This window comes from Phyllobates terribilis, unplaced genomic scaffold (genome assembly GCF_046119375.1).
Source record: "Phyllobates terribilis strain yellow unplaced genomic scaffold, ASM4611937v1 Scaffold_4__5_contigs__length_816908805, whole genome shotgun sequence".
In the NCBI taxonomy this organism is placed as follows: Eukaryota; Metazoa; Chordata; class Amphibia; order Anura; family Dendrobatidae; genus Phyllobates; species Phyllobates terribilis.
This window is the reverse complement of record NW_027362764.1, coordinates 3,849,821-3,863,499: the sequence shown is the minus strand read 5'-3', so window position 1 is coordinate 3,863,499 and position 13,679 is coordinate 3,849,821. Positions and strand designations below refer to the sequence as shown.

At 43.1% G+C, this 13,679-nt stretch overlaps 1 protein-coding gene across 4 annotated transcripts in view; it reads right to left on the bottom strand.

Moving 5' to 3' along the window:
* Window positions 1-218: 218 nt before the first annotated feature.
* Window positions 219-13,679, bottom strand: part of LOC141264771 (uncharacterized) — a 69,264-nt gene continuing 55,803 nt past the window's right edge. For all 4 annotated transcript variants that reach the window (XM_073677062.1, XM_073677063.1, XM_073677064.1 and 1 more), the window contains exons 6-10: window positions 4,351-4,434; window positions 3,198-3,344; window positions 2,885-3,013; window positions 906-1,028; window positions 219-379 (exon numbers count right to left, since the gene is read on the bottom strand). In XM_073677062.1, coding sequence (XP_073533163.1) covers window positions 365-379; window positions 906-1,028; window positions 2,885-3,013; window positions 3,198-3,344; window positions 4,351-4,434 — 498 coding nt within the window. In that variant the 3' untranslated portion in view covers window positions 219-364. The remainder of the gene's footprint in view (window positions 380-905; window positions 1,029-2,884; window positions 3,014-3,197; window positions 3,345-4,350; window positions 4,435-13,679) is intronic.

The following is a 13,679-nucleotide window of genomic DNA, read 5'->3' as shown; positions in this document are numbered from 1 at the left end:
GAGCACCCACGGGGCTCTGACCCTGCAGCGGCCCAAGCGGGGAGCACCCACGGGGCTCTGACCCTGCAGCGGCCCAAGCGGGGAGCACCCACGGGGCTCTAACCTGCCGCACTTTGGCTGGAAAAACCTGCACCCATCACTAGCAGTGTACCCAGGCTATGTAATAAGGGAACGGTGAACCTTGCCCCATCAAGTACCATAATAGAAATCAATCAGAATGTAATCAGGCAAGGTTTATTCAGCAGCTTTGTTGGTGCATCCTAGTAGGAATATATGCAGGTCTAATACAGAGGCAGTTAATGAATAGCTGTGCATCTATACAGGAGTGTGGCGGGAGGCTTCAGGATCACATGCGGCCCAGCAGCTACATGGTTAATTCCTGCAGAGCAGAAGAAGAAAAGTCATTATCCACTTGAGCTGATGAATCTACATTTAGGTATCCTGCACTACATTGCTATCATACTCCAGTCACCTCCAAAGCTGCATTCACAATTCTGCTGGCTGTGCAATTCTAAACCGAGCTCTGCCATACAGCTGTTCTTGGTGATATATAGTGGAAAAGAAGAAATGGGAAAGCACTTCATCGGGCAAGCAGCTGGGTGCATGGGTGGTATTCTCCTTGTGCCCCTTTTTATCATCTCTCACCTTATTTTACTGTTGGGTCCAGCAATGTGTAGATATTTTATCAGTGGAATAATGTATTTGTTAAATCTGACCCTGTGCTTTCTATATGGGAGCAGCGCGACACTTCAAACTCTACAACTTCTGCAGAACAAAAAAAGAAAACTCCTCTAGCTGTACTGGTCATTGGAGCCCAGCAGAATTGTGAATGCAGCTTGGGAGGTGACAGGAGTAATGAACCTGATGTAAAATGACTTTAGGTGGAGCTGAATGTTGAAGCTCACCATGATGGCGTTGACGATGTCGTTGTTGTTGTGCCTCAGCGCGCGTACTGCCTTGGCCCGGGAAACATTGGCCTGAGCCATCACCAGCTCAATGTCCCGCACCTCTAGTCCCGTCTCGTCCACCTGCCAAAGAGAGGAAAAGGGTAATGGAGCCAGTCTAAGAATGTTTTGCTGCCACCTGAGCATTGTAGGATCCTCTATGGTTGGAGCAGGTCAGTGCTTTTTACATGCAGGAGCTGCGCAAACTTCTGCACACTACATTTTTTGGTAGAAATTGTAAATTACACAACTCTGTCAATATAATAGAGGGACCCTGACCCTGCAGCTTCACACGCAACGAACCATGACCTGTTCTTAACCTGCAGTACCACACAGGGAACATCCACTGAGCTCTAAACCTGCAGCACCACATACAGGAAGCTCCTTCTTGAATTCCACATACACGGAACACCCACTGAGATTAGAACCTTCTTCATACACACTGAATACCCCCTGAACGCTGAACCTGTAGCCCCACCCACAGGGAACACCCACTGAACTGTGAACCTGCACTACCACACGCAGGGAACATCCACTGAGCTCTGAACCTGCAGCACCACACACAGGGAACACTACCACATGTAGGGAACTTCAACTGCACTTTGAACTTGCAATTTCACATGCACAGAACATCCACTGAGCTTTGAACCTACTTTATACTCGCGGAATACCCCCTGAACTCTGAACCTGTAACACCACACACAGGGAACACTCACTGAGCTGTGAACCTGCAGGACCACATGCAGGGAACACCTACTGAGCTCTGAGCCTGCAGGACCAAACATGAAACACTGACAAAGCATTGAACCTGTACTACTACACGCAGGGAACACCCACTGACCTCTGAACCTGTAGAGCCACACATCGGGAATACTACCACATGCAGGACACACCCACCGAGCTCTGAACCTGCAGCACAGGGAATACTATCACATGCAGAGAACTCCCACTGCACTCTGAACCTGCAATTCCACATGCAGGTAACACCCACTGAGCTTTGAACACACTTCATACTCACAGAATACCCCCTGAACCTGTAGTAGCACACACAGGGAACATCTACTGAGCTCTTAGCCTGCAGCACCAGACAGGGAACACTGACAAAGCATTGAACCTGTACTACCACGCTGAGCTCTGAACCTGCAGCACCACACACAGGGAATACTACCACATGCACAGAACACCCACTGAGCTCAGAACCTGCAACTCCACACACAGGGACACCCACTGTGCTCTGAACCTGCAGCACCAGACACCGAATGCTGACTAAGCATTGAACCTGCACAACCACACACAAGGAACATCCACTGAGCTTTGAACTTGCAGCAACACATGCAGGGAACACTGATTGAGCACTGAACCTGCATTACTACACACAGGGAATACCCACTGAGCTCAGAAGCTGCAACTCCACACGCAGGGAATGCCCACTGAGCTCTGAGCCTGCAACTCCGCAGGCACAGAATACTTACTAAGCTCCGAACCAGCAGCACTAGACACAGAACAATGACTGAGCACTGAACCTGCACAACCACATGCAAGGAACACCCACTGAGCTCTGAACCTGCAACTCCACACATAGGGAACACCCACTGAGCTGTCAACCTGCAAATCCGCAAGCGGTGAATACATACTTAGCGTTGAACAACACGGTGATAACACCCACAAACTCTAAACTTGATGCTCCACGTGCAGGGAACACCCACCAAGATCTAGTGAAGACATGAGGGGGTTGTCCAGGATTACAAAGATATGGCTGCGTTCTTCCAAAAACAGTGCCCACTGCTCTGCAGATTAGGGGTGTTATTGTCGCTCATTTCTATTGAGCTGAATAGAGCAGAGTGTGATACCATACACAAGGTGCAGAGGAGGGTGCTGCTGTTTTTGGAAGAAGCAGCCATTAAACTAGATGATGGGTAGATGTCTCTGCAGCGTCTCACCTCTTCCTCCTCGCTCTCTTCTTTGATGGTCAGGGTGGGCGCAGTTTCTGTGATCAGGGGTGAATGCTCCATCGGGACTTTGAACTTCTCTGCTGCCGCTTTGTGGACTTGCTGTGAGAGATCTTCAATCTGACGAAGAAAAGAAAGTGAAGACTTAAAAATGAAGATAGGCGCCCCCAATGTCTCCCCCTGGGACCACCAAATGGTGTGTGTAATGAGTGTTGCATCCATGCTGCTATAGGGCCCAGATCGTGGAGGAGCCCCCACTGCCCCTCCAGAATAATGGCAGCACCCCCGGCTCTACGTCTGTCACCTTGGCTTCTCCAAACACGATATAGATGTCGGACGCCGGGCTCTTGAACACGTCCGGCTTGGTGATGACAAATAGGATGTTCTTGGATTTCCGGATGGTGATCCTGGTGACGCCGTGTATCTGTCGCAGGCCGAGCTTGGACATTGCCTGGAGGTGAAATGACAATAGAGGGATTTAGGGTGGAGACAAAATGTCTGCCCACGCCGCCTTAAAGGGAATATATAAGATTAAGCTCTCGGCACCATCCCCTTCCCTAGGATGTGTCTATTCAGGAATATCTTTCTGGAAGACACTCCTTAAAGACAAACGTTCATTTTCCATAAATCTGTAGTTGTAATACCTGGTGTAAATGCCGCCGTTCTCCTGAATCCAGCGATGGTTTTCTTGTGTTCCTGAGATACGGCCCCCTCTCCCCTGTATATAATTCTAGTCTTTTTAGCCAAGGGGGTGTGTTCTTCACAAGTGCCCACAGAGCACCCTCAGGAACCACGCCCACTTGGCTAACACCACTAGATTCATATACAAGGTAGAAAGGGCCAGATCTCAAAGCAAGAGAGGCGCAGGAACAAAAGTAAACCGTCGCCGGACTCCGGGGAACAGCGGCGTTTACACCTGGGGACAAGGGACGGTCCTGGGGAAAGGCTTCATTCAGCCATTTCTTGGTAATAACCGGTTGTGTAACGCTTGGGTCACGAGCAATATGGCCGCCGGTGGGCTCCCGGAATCCTGCAGTATGGCGGCCACTCTGCACAGAGCTGGGTCACCGCTGGAGCCTGAGGCGATCGCAGCTTCAGTCACCATAAAGAACCTTTTGTCTGTGCTCTTTATTAACAGATGGAGAAACACTTCAGTGTAATGATGAGCGCCATCTTTGCTTTTCACTCCTTATCTCTGCTCTCATGACTCCTCTGGGGTTGCCATGGTAGCAGACTAACTACGGACTTCCTGTCATGTGACCGCCACTCCTGAATGTGAGCTTAATGGAGGAGGTCACATGACAGGAAGTCCATGCTGAGGCAGGCGGTTGCCATGGTGTAGTGGGGTCTGGGGCTCCTCACCCCCATAGTTACAGTCGTGTGCGCTCTGTATCCTCGCAGGTAGCAGCCGTGTCTGCAGCCGTTCACAGCGATCGCCTCATGACTTATTCACTCACCTTCCGGGCCTTCTTCTCACTACGGCTCTGCTTGGCTTTACTGATGGTTTCCTCTCCGGAGCCCACACAATGTGCCAGCTGGTTCTGTGGGAAGACAAATGGCTGAGAGTGGAGGCGATCAGAGCAGGTCACCTGCTGATCCCCCCGGAGACGGAGCGAGAAACACCGACCGGATAATCTCCAACATCCACCCGTGTCCAGACCCCGACCGTCTCCACACACTGCTACTACACCAGCCGGTGTAACCTGGGCACCGCCGTGTACGTACAGCCGGTATAACCTGGGCACCGCCGTGTACGTACAGCCGGTGTAACCTGGGCACCGCCGTGTACGTACAGCCCGTATAACCTGGGCACCGCCGTGTACGTACAGCCGGTGTAACCTGGGCACCGCCGTGTACGTACAGCCCGTATAACCTGGGCACCGCCGTGTACGTACAGCCGGTGTAACCTGGGCACCGCCGTGTACGTACAGCCCGTATAACCTGGGCACCGCCGTGTACGTGCAGCCGGTATAACCTGGGCACCGCCGTGTACGTGCAGCCGGTGTAACCTGGGCACCGCCGTGTACGTGCAGCCGGTATAACCTGGGCACCGCCGTGTACGTGCAGCCGGTATAACCTGGGCACCGCCGTGTACGTGCTGCCGGTGTAACCTGGGCACCGCCGTGTACGTGCAGCGGGTGTAACCTGGGCACCGCCGTGTACGTGCAGCCGGTGTAACCTGGGCACCGTCGTGTACGTGCAGCAGGTGTAACCTGGGCACCGTCGTGTATGTACAGTCGGTGTAACCTGGTCATCTCCTGCATATAATTATATATGTACATATAGTATAGCACGGCCATCTTCTGTATATAATTAAATATGTACAGCTGGTATAACCTGGGCATCTCCTTTTATATAATTTTATATATATATATCAGTACAGACCAAAAGTTTGGACACACTTTCTCATTTAAAGATTTTTTTCTGTATTTTCACGACTATGAAAATTGTACATTCACACTGAAGGCATCAAAACTATGAATTACCACATGTGGAATTATATACTTAACAAAAAAGTGTGAAACAACTGAAAATATGTCTTATATTCTAGGTTCTTCACAGTAGCCACCTTTAGCTTTGATGACTGCTTTGCACACTCTTGGCATTCTCTTGATGAGCTTCAAGAGGTAGTCACCGGAAATGGTCTTCCAACAATCTTGAAGGAGTTCCCAGAGATGCTTAGCACTTGTTGGCCCTTTTGCCTTCACTCTGCAGTCCAGCTCACCCCAAACCATCTCGATTGGGTTCAGGTCTGGTGACTGTGGAGGCCAGGTCATCTGGAGTAGCCCCCCATCACTCTCCTGCTTGGTCAAATAGCCCTTACACAGCCTGGAGGTGTGTTTGGGGTCATTGTCCTGTTGAAAAATAAATGATGGTCCAACTAAACCCAAACCGGATGGAATAGCATGCCGCTGCAAGATGCTGTGGTAGCCATGCTGGTTCAGTATGCCTTCAATTTTGAATAAATCCCCAACAGTGTCACCAGCAAAGCCCCCCCACACCATCACACCTCCTCCTCCATGCTTCACAGTGGGAACCAGGCATGTAGAGTCCATCCGTTCACCTTTTCTGCGTCGCACAAAGACACGGTCGTTGGAACCAAAGATTTCAAATTTGGACTCATCAGACCAAAGCACAGATTTCCACTGGTCTAATGTCCATTCCTTGTGTTCTTTAGCCCAAACAAGTCTCTTCTGCTTGTTGCCTGTCCTTAGCAGTGGTTTCCTAGCAGCTATTTTACCATGAAGGCCTGCTGCACAAAGTCTCCTCTTAACAGTTGTTGTAGAGATGTGTCTGCTGCTAGAACTCTGTGTGGCATTGACCTGGTCTCTAATCTGAGCTGCTGTTAATCTGCGATTTCTGGGGCTGGTGACTCGGATAAACTTATCCTCAGAAGCAGAGGTGACTCTTGGTCTTCCTTTCCTGGGGCGGTCCTCATGTGGGCCAGTTTCTTTGTAGCGCTTGATGGTTTTTGCAACTGAACTTGGGGACACTTTCAAAGTTTTCCCAATTTTTAGCACTGACTGACCTTAATTTCTTAAAGTAATGATGGCCGCTCGTTTTTCTTTACTTAGCTGCTTTTTTCTTGCCATAACACAAATTCTAACAGTCTATTCAGTAGGACTATCAGCTGTGTATCCCCCAGACTTCTGCACAACACAACTGATGGTCCCAACCCCATTTATAAGGCAAGAAATCCCACTTATTAAACCTGACAGGGCACACCTGTGAAGTGAAGACCATTTCCGGTGACTACCTCTTGAAGCTCATCAAGAGAATGCCAAGAGTGTGCAAAGCAGTCATCAAAGCAAAAGGTGGCTACTTTGAAGAACCTAGAATATAAGACATATTTTCAGTTGTTTCACACTTTTTTGTTAAGTATATAATTCTACATGTGTTAATTCATAGTTTTGATGCCTTCAGTGTGAATGTACAATTTTCAAAGTCATGAAAATATAGAAAAATCTTTAAATGAGAAGGTGTGTCCAAACTTTTGGTCTGTACTGTATGTACAGCTGCTATAACCTGGGTATCTCCTCTATATAGTTATACAAGTGCTTCTCACTAAATTAGAATATCATCAAAAAGTTAATTTATTTCAGTTCTTCAATACAAAAAGTGAAACTCATTTATTATATAGAGTCATTACACACAGAGGGATCTATCATATAGAGTCATTACACACAGAGGGATCTATTATATAGAGTCATTACACACAGAGGGATCTATTATATAGAGTCATTGCACACAGAGGGATCTATTATATAGAGTCATTACACACAGAGCGATCTATTATATAGAGTCATTACACACATAGGGATCTATTATATAGAGTCATTACACAGAGGGATCTATTATATAGTCATTACACGCAGAGGGATCTATTATATAGAGTCATTACACACAGAGGGATCTATTATATAGTCATTACACGCAGAGGGATCTATTATATAGAGTCATTACACACAGAGGGATCTATTATATAGAGACATTACACACAGAGGGATCTATTATATAGAGTCATTACACGCAGAGGGATCTATTATATAGAGACATTACACACAGAGGGATCTATTATATAGAGACATTACACACAGAGGGATCTATCATATAGAGTCATTACACACAGAGGGATCTATTATATAGAGTCATTACACACAGAGGGATCTATTATATAGAGTCATTGCACACAGAGGGATCTATTATATAGAGTCATTACACACAGAGCGATCTATTATATAGAGTCATTACACACACAGGGATCTATTATATAGAGTCATTACACAGAGGGATCTATTATATAGTCATTACACGCAGAGGGATCTATTATATAGAGTCATTACACACAGAGGGATCTATTATATAGTCATTACACACAGAGGGATCTATTATATAGAGTCATTACACACAGAGGGATCTATTATATAGAGACATTACACACAGAGGGATCTATTATATAGAGTCATTACACGCAGAGGGATCTATTATATAGAGACATTACACACAGAGGGATCTATTATATAGAGTCATTACACGCAGAGGGATCTATTATATAGAGTCATTACACACAGAGGGATCTATTATATAGAGACATTACACGCAGAGGGATCTATTATATAGAGTCATTACACGCAGAGGGATCTATTATATAGAGTCATTACACACAGAGGGATCTATTATATAGAGTCATTACACACAGAGGGATCTATTATATAGAGACGTTACACACAGAGGGATCTATTATATAGAGTCATTACACGCAGAGGGATCTATTATATAGAGACATTACACACAGAGGGATCTATTATATAGAGTCATTACACGCAGAGGGATCTATTATATAGAGTCATTACACACAGAGGGATCTATTATATAGAGACATTACACACAGAGGGATCTATTATATAGAGTCATTACACACAGAGGGATCTATTATATAGAGTCATTACACACAGAGGGATCTATTATATAGAGACATTACACGCAGAGGGATCTATTATATAGAGTCATTACATGCAGAGGGATCTATTATATAGAGTCATTACACACAGAGGGATCTATTATATAGAGTCATTACACACAGAGGGATCTATTATATAGAGTCATTACACACAGAGGGATCTATTATATAGAGTCATTACACACAGAGGGATCTATTATATAGAGTCATTACACACAGAGTGATCTATTATATAGAGTCATTACACACAGAGTGATCTATTATATAGTCATTACACACAGAGGGATCTATTATATAGAGTCATTACACACAGAGCGATCTATTATATAGAGTCATTACACACAGAGGGATCTATTATATAGAGTCATTACACACAGAGGGATCTATTATATAGAGTCATTACACACAGAGGGATCTATTATATAGAGTCATTACACACAGAGGGATCTATTTCAAGTGTTTATTTCTGTTAATGTTGATGATTATGGCTTACAGCCAATGAAAACACAAAAGTCATTATCTCAGTAAATTAGAATAATTAACAAAAAACACCTGCAAAGGCTTCCGATGCGTTTAAAAAGGTCCCTTAGTCTGTTTCAGTAGACTCCACAATCATGGGGAAGACTGCTGACTTCACAGATGTCCAGAAGGTAGTCATTGACACACTCCACAAGGAGGGTAAGCCACAAAAGGTCATTGCTAAAGAAGCTGGCTGTTCACAGAGTGCTGTATCCAATCATATTAATGGAAAGATGAGTGGAAGGAAAAAGTGTGGTAGAAAAAGGTGCAGAAGAAACCGGGATAACCGCAGCCTGGAAAGGATTGTTAAGAAAAGGCCATTCAAACATTTGTGGGAGATTCCGAAGGAGTGGACTGCTGCTGGAGTCATTGCTTCAAGAGCCACCACACACAGACGTATCAAGGACATGGGCTACAAGTGTCACATTCCTTGTGTCATGCCACTCATGACCAATAGACAACGCCAGAAGCGTCTTACCTGGGCCAAGGAGAAGAAGACCTGGACTGTCCTCAGTGCTCCAAGGTGTTGTTTTCAGAAGAAAGTAAATTTTGCTTTTCATTTGGAAATCAAGGTCCCAGAGTCTGGAGGAAGAGTGGAGAGGCCACAATCCAAGCTGCTGGAGGTCTAGTGTGAAGTCTCCACAATCAGTGATGGTTTGGGGGCCATGTCATCTGCTGGTGGAGGTCCACTGTGTTTTATCAAGACCAAAGTCAGCGCAGCCGTCTACCAGGACATTTTCCAGCACTTCATGCTTCCCTCTGCCGACAAGCTTTATGGAGATGGAAATGTCCTTCTCCAGCAGGACTTGGCCCCTGTCCACACGGCCAAAAGTACCAATACCTGGTTTACACACAACAGTATCACTGTGCTTGATTGGCAGCAAACTCGCCTGACCTTAACCCCATAGAGAATCTATTATAGAGAATCTATGGGGTATTGTCAAGAGGAAGATGAGAGACCCCAGACCCAACAATGCAGACGAGCTGAAGGCTTCTATCAAAGCCACCTGGGCTACCATAACACCTCAGCAGCCACACGCTGATCGCCTCCATGCCACATTGCCGCATTGATGCAGTAATTGATGCACAAGGAGCCCGACCAAGTATTGAGGGCATTTACTGAACATACATTTCAGTAGGACATTAGGCATTTTAAAATAATTTTTCAAGCTGTCGTTATAAAGTATTCTAATTTACTGAGATAATGACTTTTGTGTTTTCATTGGCTGTAAGCCATAATCATCAACATTAACAGAAATAAACATGTGAAATAGATCCCTCTGTGTGTAATGTCTCTATATAATAGATCACTCTGTGTGTAATGACTCTATATAATAGATCCCTCTGTGTGTAATGACTCTATATAATAGATTCCTCTGTGTGTAATGCCTCTATATAATAGATCCCTCTGTGTGTAATGACTCTATATAATAGATCCCTCTGGGTGTAATGACTCTATATAATAGATCCCTCTGGGTGTAATGACTATATAATAGATCCCTCTGCGTGTAATGACTCTATATAATAGATCACTCTGTGTGTAATGACTCTATACAATAGATCCCTCTGTGTGTAATGACTCTATATAATAGATCCCTCTGTGTGTAATGACTCTATATAATAGATCCCTCTGTGTGTAATGACTATAATAGATCCCTCTGCGTGTAATGACTCTATATAATAGATCCCTCTGCGTGTAATGACTCTATATAATAGATCCCTCTGCGTGTAATGACTCTATATAATAGATCGCTCTGTGTGTAATGACTCTATATAATAGATCCCTCTGTGTGTAATGACTCTATATAATAGATCCCTCTGCGTGTAATGACTCTATATAATAGATCCCTCTGCGTGTAATGACTCTATATAATAGATCACTCTGCGTGTAATGACTCTATATAATAGATCCCTCTGCGTGTAATGACTCTATATAATAGATCCCTCTGCATGTAATGACTCTATATAATAGATCGCTCTGCGTGTAATGACTATATAATAGATCCCTCTGTGTGTAATGACTCTATATAATAGATCGCTCTGCGTGTAATGACTCTATATAATAGATCGCTCTGCGTGTAATGACTCTATATAATAGATCGCTCTGTGTGTAATGACTCTATATAATAGATCGCTCTGCGTGTAATGACTCTATATAATAGATCCCTCTGTGTGTAATGACTCTATATAATAGATCCCTCTGTGTGTAATGACTCTATATAATAGATCGCTCTGCGTGTAATGACTCTATATAATAGATCCCCCTGTGTGTAATGACTCTATATAATAGATCCCTCTGTGTGTAATGACTCTATATAATAGATCGCTCTGCGTGTAATGACTCTATATAATAGATCCCTCTGTGTGTAATGACTCTATATAATAGATCCCTCTGCGTGTAATGACTCTATATAATAGATCCCTCTGTGTGTAATGACTCTATATAATAGATCCCTCTGCGTGTAATGACTCTATATAATAGATCCCTCTGCGTGTAATGACTCTATATAATAGATCCTTCTGTGTGTAATGACTCTATATAATAGATCCCTCTGTCTGTATTGACTCTATATAATAGATCCCTCTGTGTGTAATGACTCTATATAATAGATCCCTGTGTGTGTAATGACTATATAATAGATCACTCTGTGTGTAATGACTCTATATAATAGATCCCTCTGTGTGTAATGACTCTATATAATAGATCCCTCTGTGTGTAATGACTCTATATAATAGATCGCTCTGTGTGTAATGACTCTATATAATAGATCCCTCTGTGTGTAATGACTATATAATAGATCACTCTGTGTGTAATGACTCTATATAATAGATCACTCTGCGTGTAATGACTCTATATAATAGATCACTCTGCGTGTAATGACTCTATATAATAGATCACTCTGTGTGTAATGACTCTATATAATAGATCACTCTGCGTGTAATGACTCTATATAATAGATCCCTCTGCGTGTAATGACTCTATATAATAGATCGCTCTGTGTGTAATGACTCTATATAATAGATCCCTCTGCGTGTAATGACTCTATATAATAGATCGCTCTGTGTGTAATGACTCTATATAATAGATCCCTCTGTGTGTAATGACTCTATATAATAGATCCCTCTGTGTGTAATGACTGTATAATAGATCCCTCTGTGTGTAATGACTCTATATAATAGATCGCTTTGCGTGTAATGACTCTATATAATAGATCGCTCTGCGTGTAATGACTCTATATAATAGATCCCTCTGTGTGTAATGACTCTATATAATAGATCACTCTGTGTGTAATGACTCTATATAATAGATCCCTCTGCGTGTAATGACTCTATATAATAGATCCCTCTGCGTGTAATGACTCTATATAATAGATCACTCTGCGTGTAATGACTCTATATAATAGATCACTCTGTGTGTAATGACTCTATATAATAGATCCCTCTGTGTGTAATGACTCTATATAATAGATCCCTCTGTGTGTAATGACTCTATATAATAGATCCCTGTGTGTGTAATGACTCTATATAATAGATCCCTCTGTGTGTAATGACTCTATATAATAGATCCCTCTGTGTGTAATGACTCTATATAATAGATCCCTGTGTGTGTAATGACTCTATATAATAGATCCCTCTGTGTGTAATGACTCTATATAATAGATCCCTCTGTGTGTAATGACTCTATATAATAGATCGCTCTGTGTGTAATGACTCTATATAATAGATCGTTCTGTGTGTAATGACTCTATATAATAGATCCCTCTGTGTGTAATGACTCTATATAATAGATCCCTCTGTGTGTAATGACTCTATATAATAGATCGCTTTGCGTGTAATGACTCTATATAATAGATCGCTCTGCGTGTAATGACTCTATATAATAGATCCCTCTGTGTGTAATGACTCTATATAATAGATCCCTCTGTGTGTAATGACTCTATATAATAGATCCCTCTGTGTGTAATGACTCTATATAATAGATCGCTCTGTGTGTAATGACTCTATATAATAGATCCCTCTGTGTGTAATGACTATATAATAGATCACTCTGTGTGTAATGACTCTATATAATAGATCACTCTGCGTGTAATGACTCTATATAATAGATCACTCTGCGTGTAATGACTCTATATAATAGATCACTCTGTGTGTAATGACTCTATATAATAGATCACTCTGCGTGTAATGACTCTATATAATAGATCCCTCTGCGTGTAATGACTCTATATAATAGATCGCTCTGTGTGTAATGACTCTATATAATAGATCCCTCTGCGTGTAATGACTCTATATAATAGATCGCTCTGTGTGTAATGACTCTATATAATAGATCCCTCTGTGTGTAATGACTCTATATAATAGATCCCTCTGTGTGTAATGACTGTATAATAGATCCCTCTGTGTGTAATGACTCTATATAATAGATCGCTTTGCGTGTAATGACTCTATATAATAGATCGCTCTGCGTGTAATGACTCTATATAATAGATCCCTCTGTGTGTAATGACTCTATATAATAGATCACTCTGTGTGTAATGACTCTATATAATAGATCCCTCTGCGTGTAATGACTCTATATAATAGATCCCTCTGCGTGTAATGACTCTATATAATAGATCACTCTGCGTGTAATGACTCTATATAATAGATCACTCTGTGTGTAATGACTCTATATAATAGATCCCTCTGTGTGTAATGACTCTATATAATAGATCCCTCTGTGTGTAATGACTCTATATAATAGATCCCTGTGTGTGTAATGACTCTATATAATAGATCCCTCTGTGTGTAATGACTCTATATAAT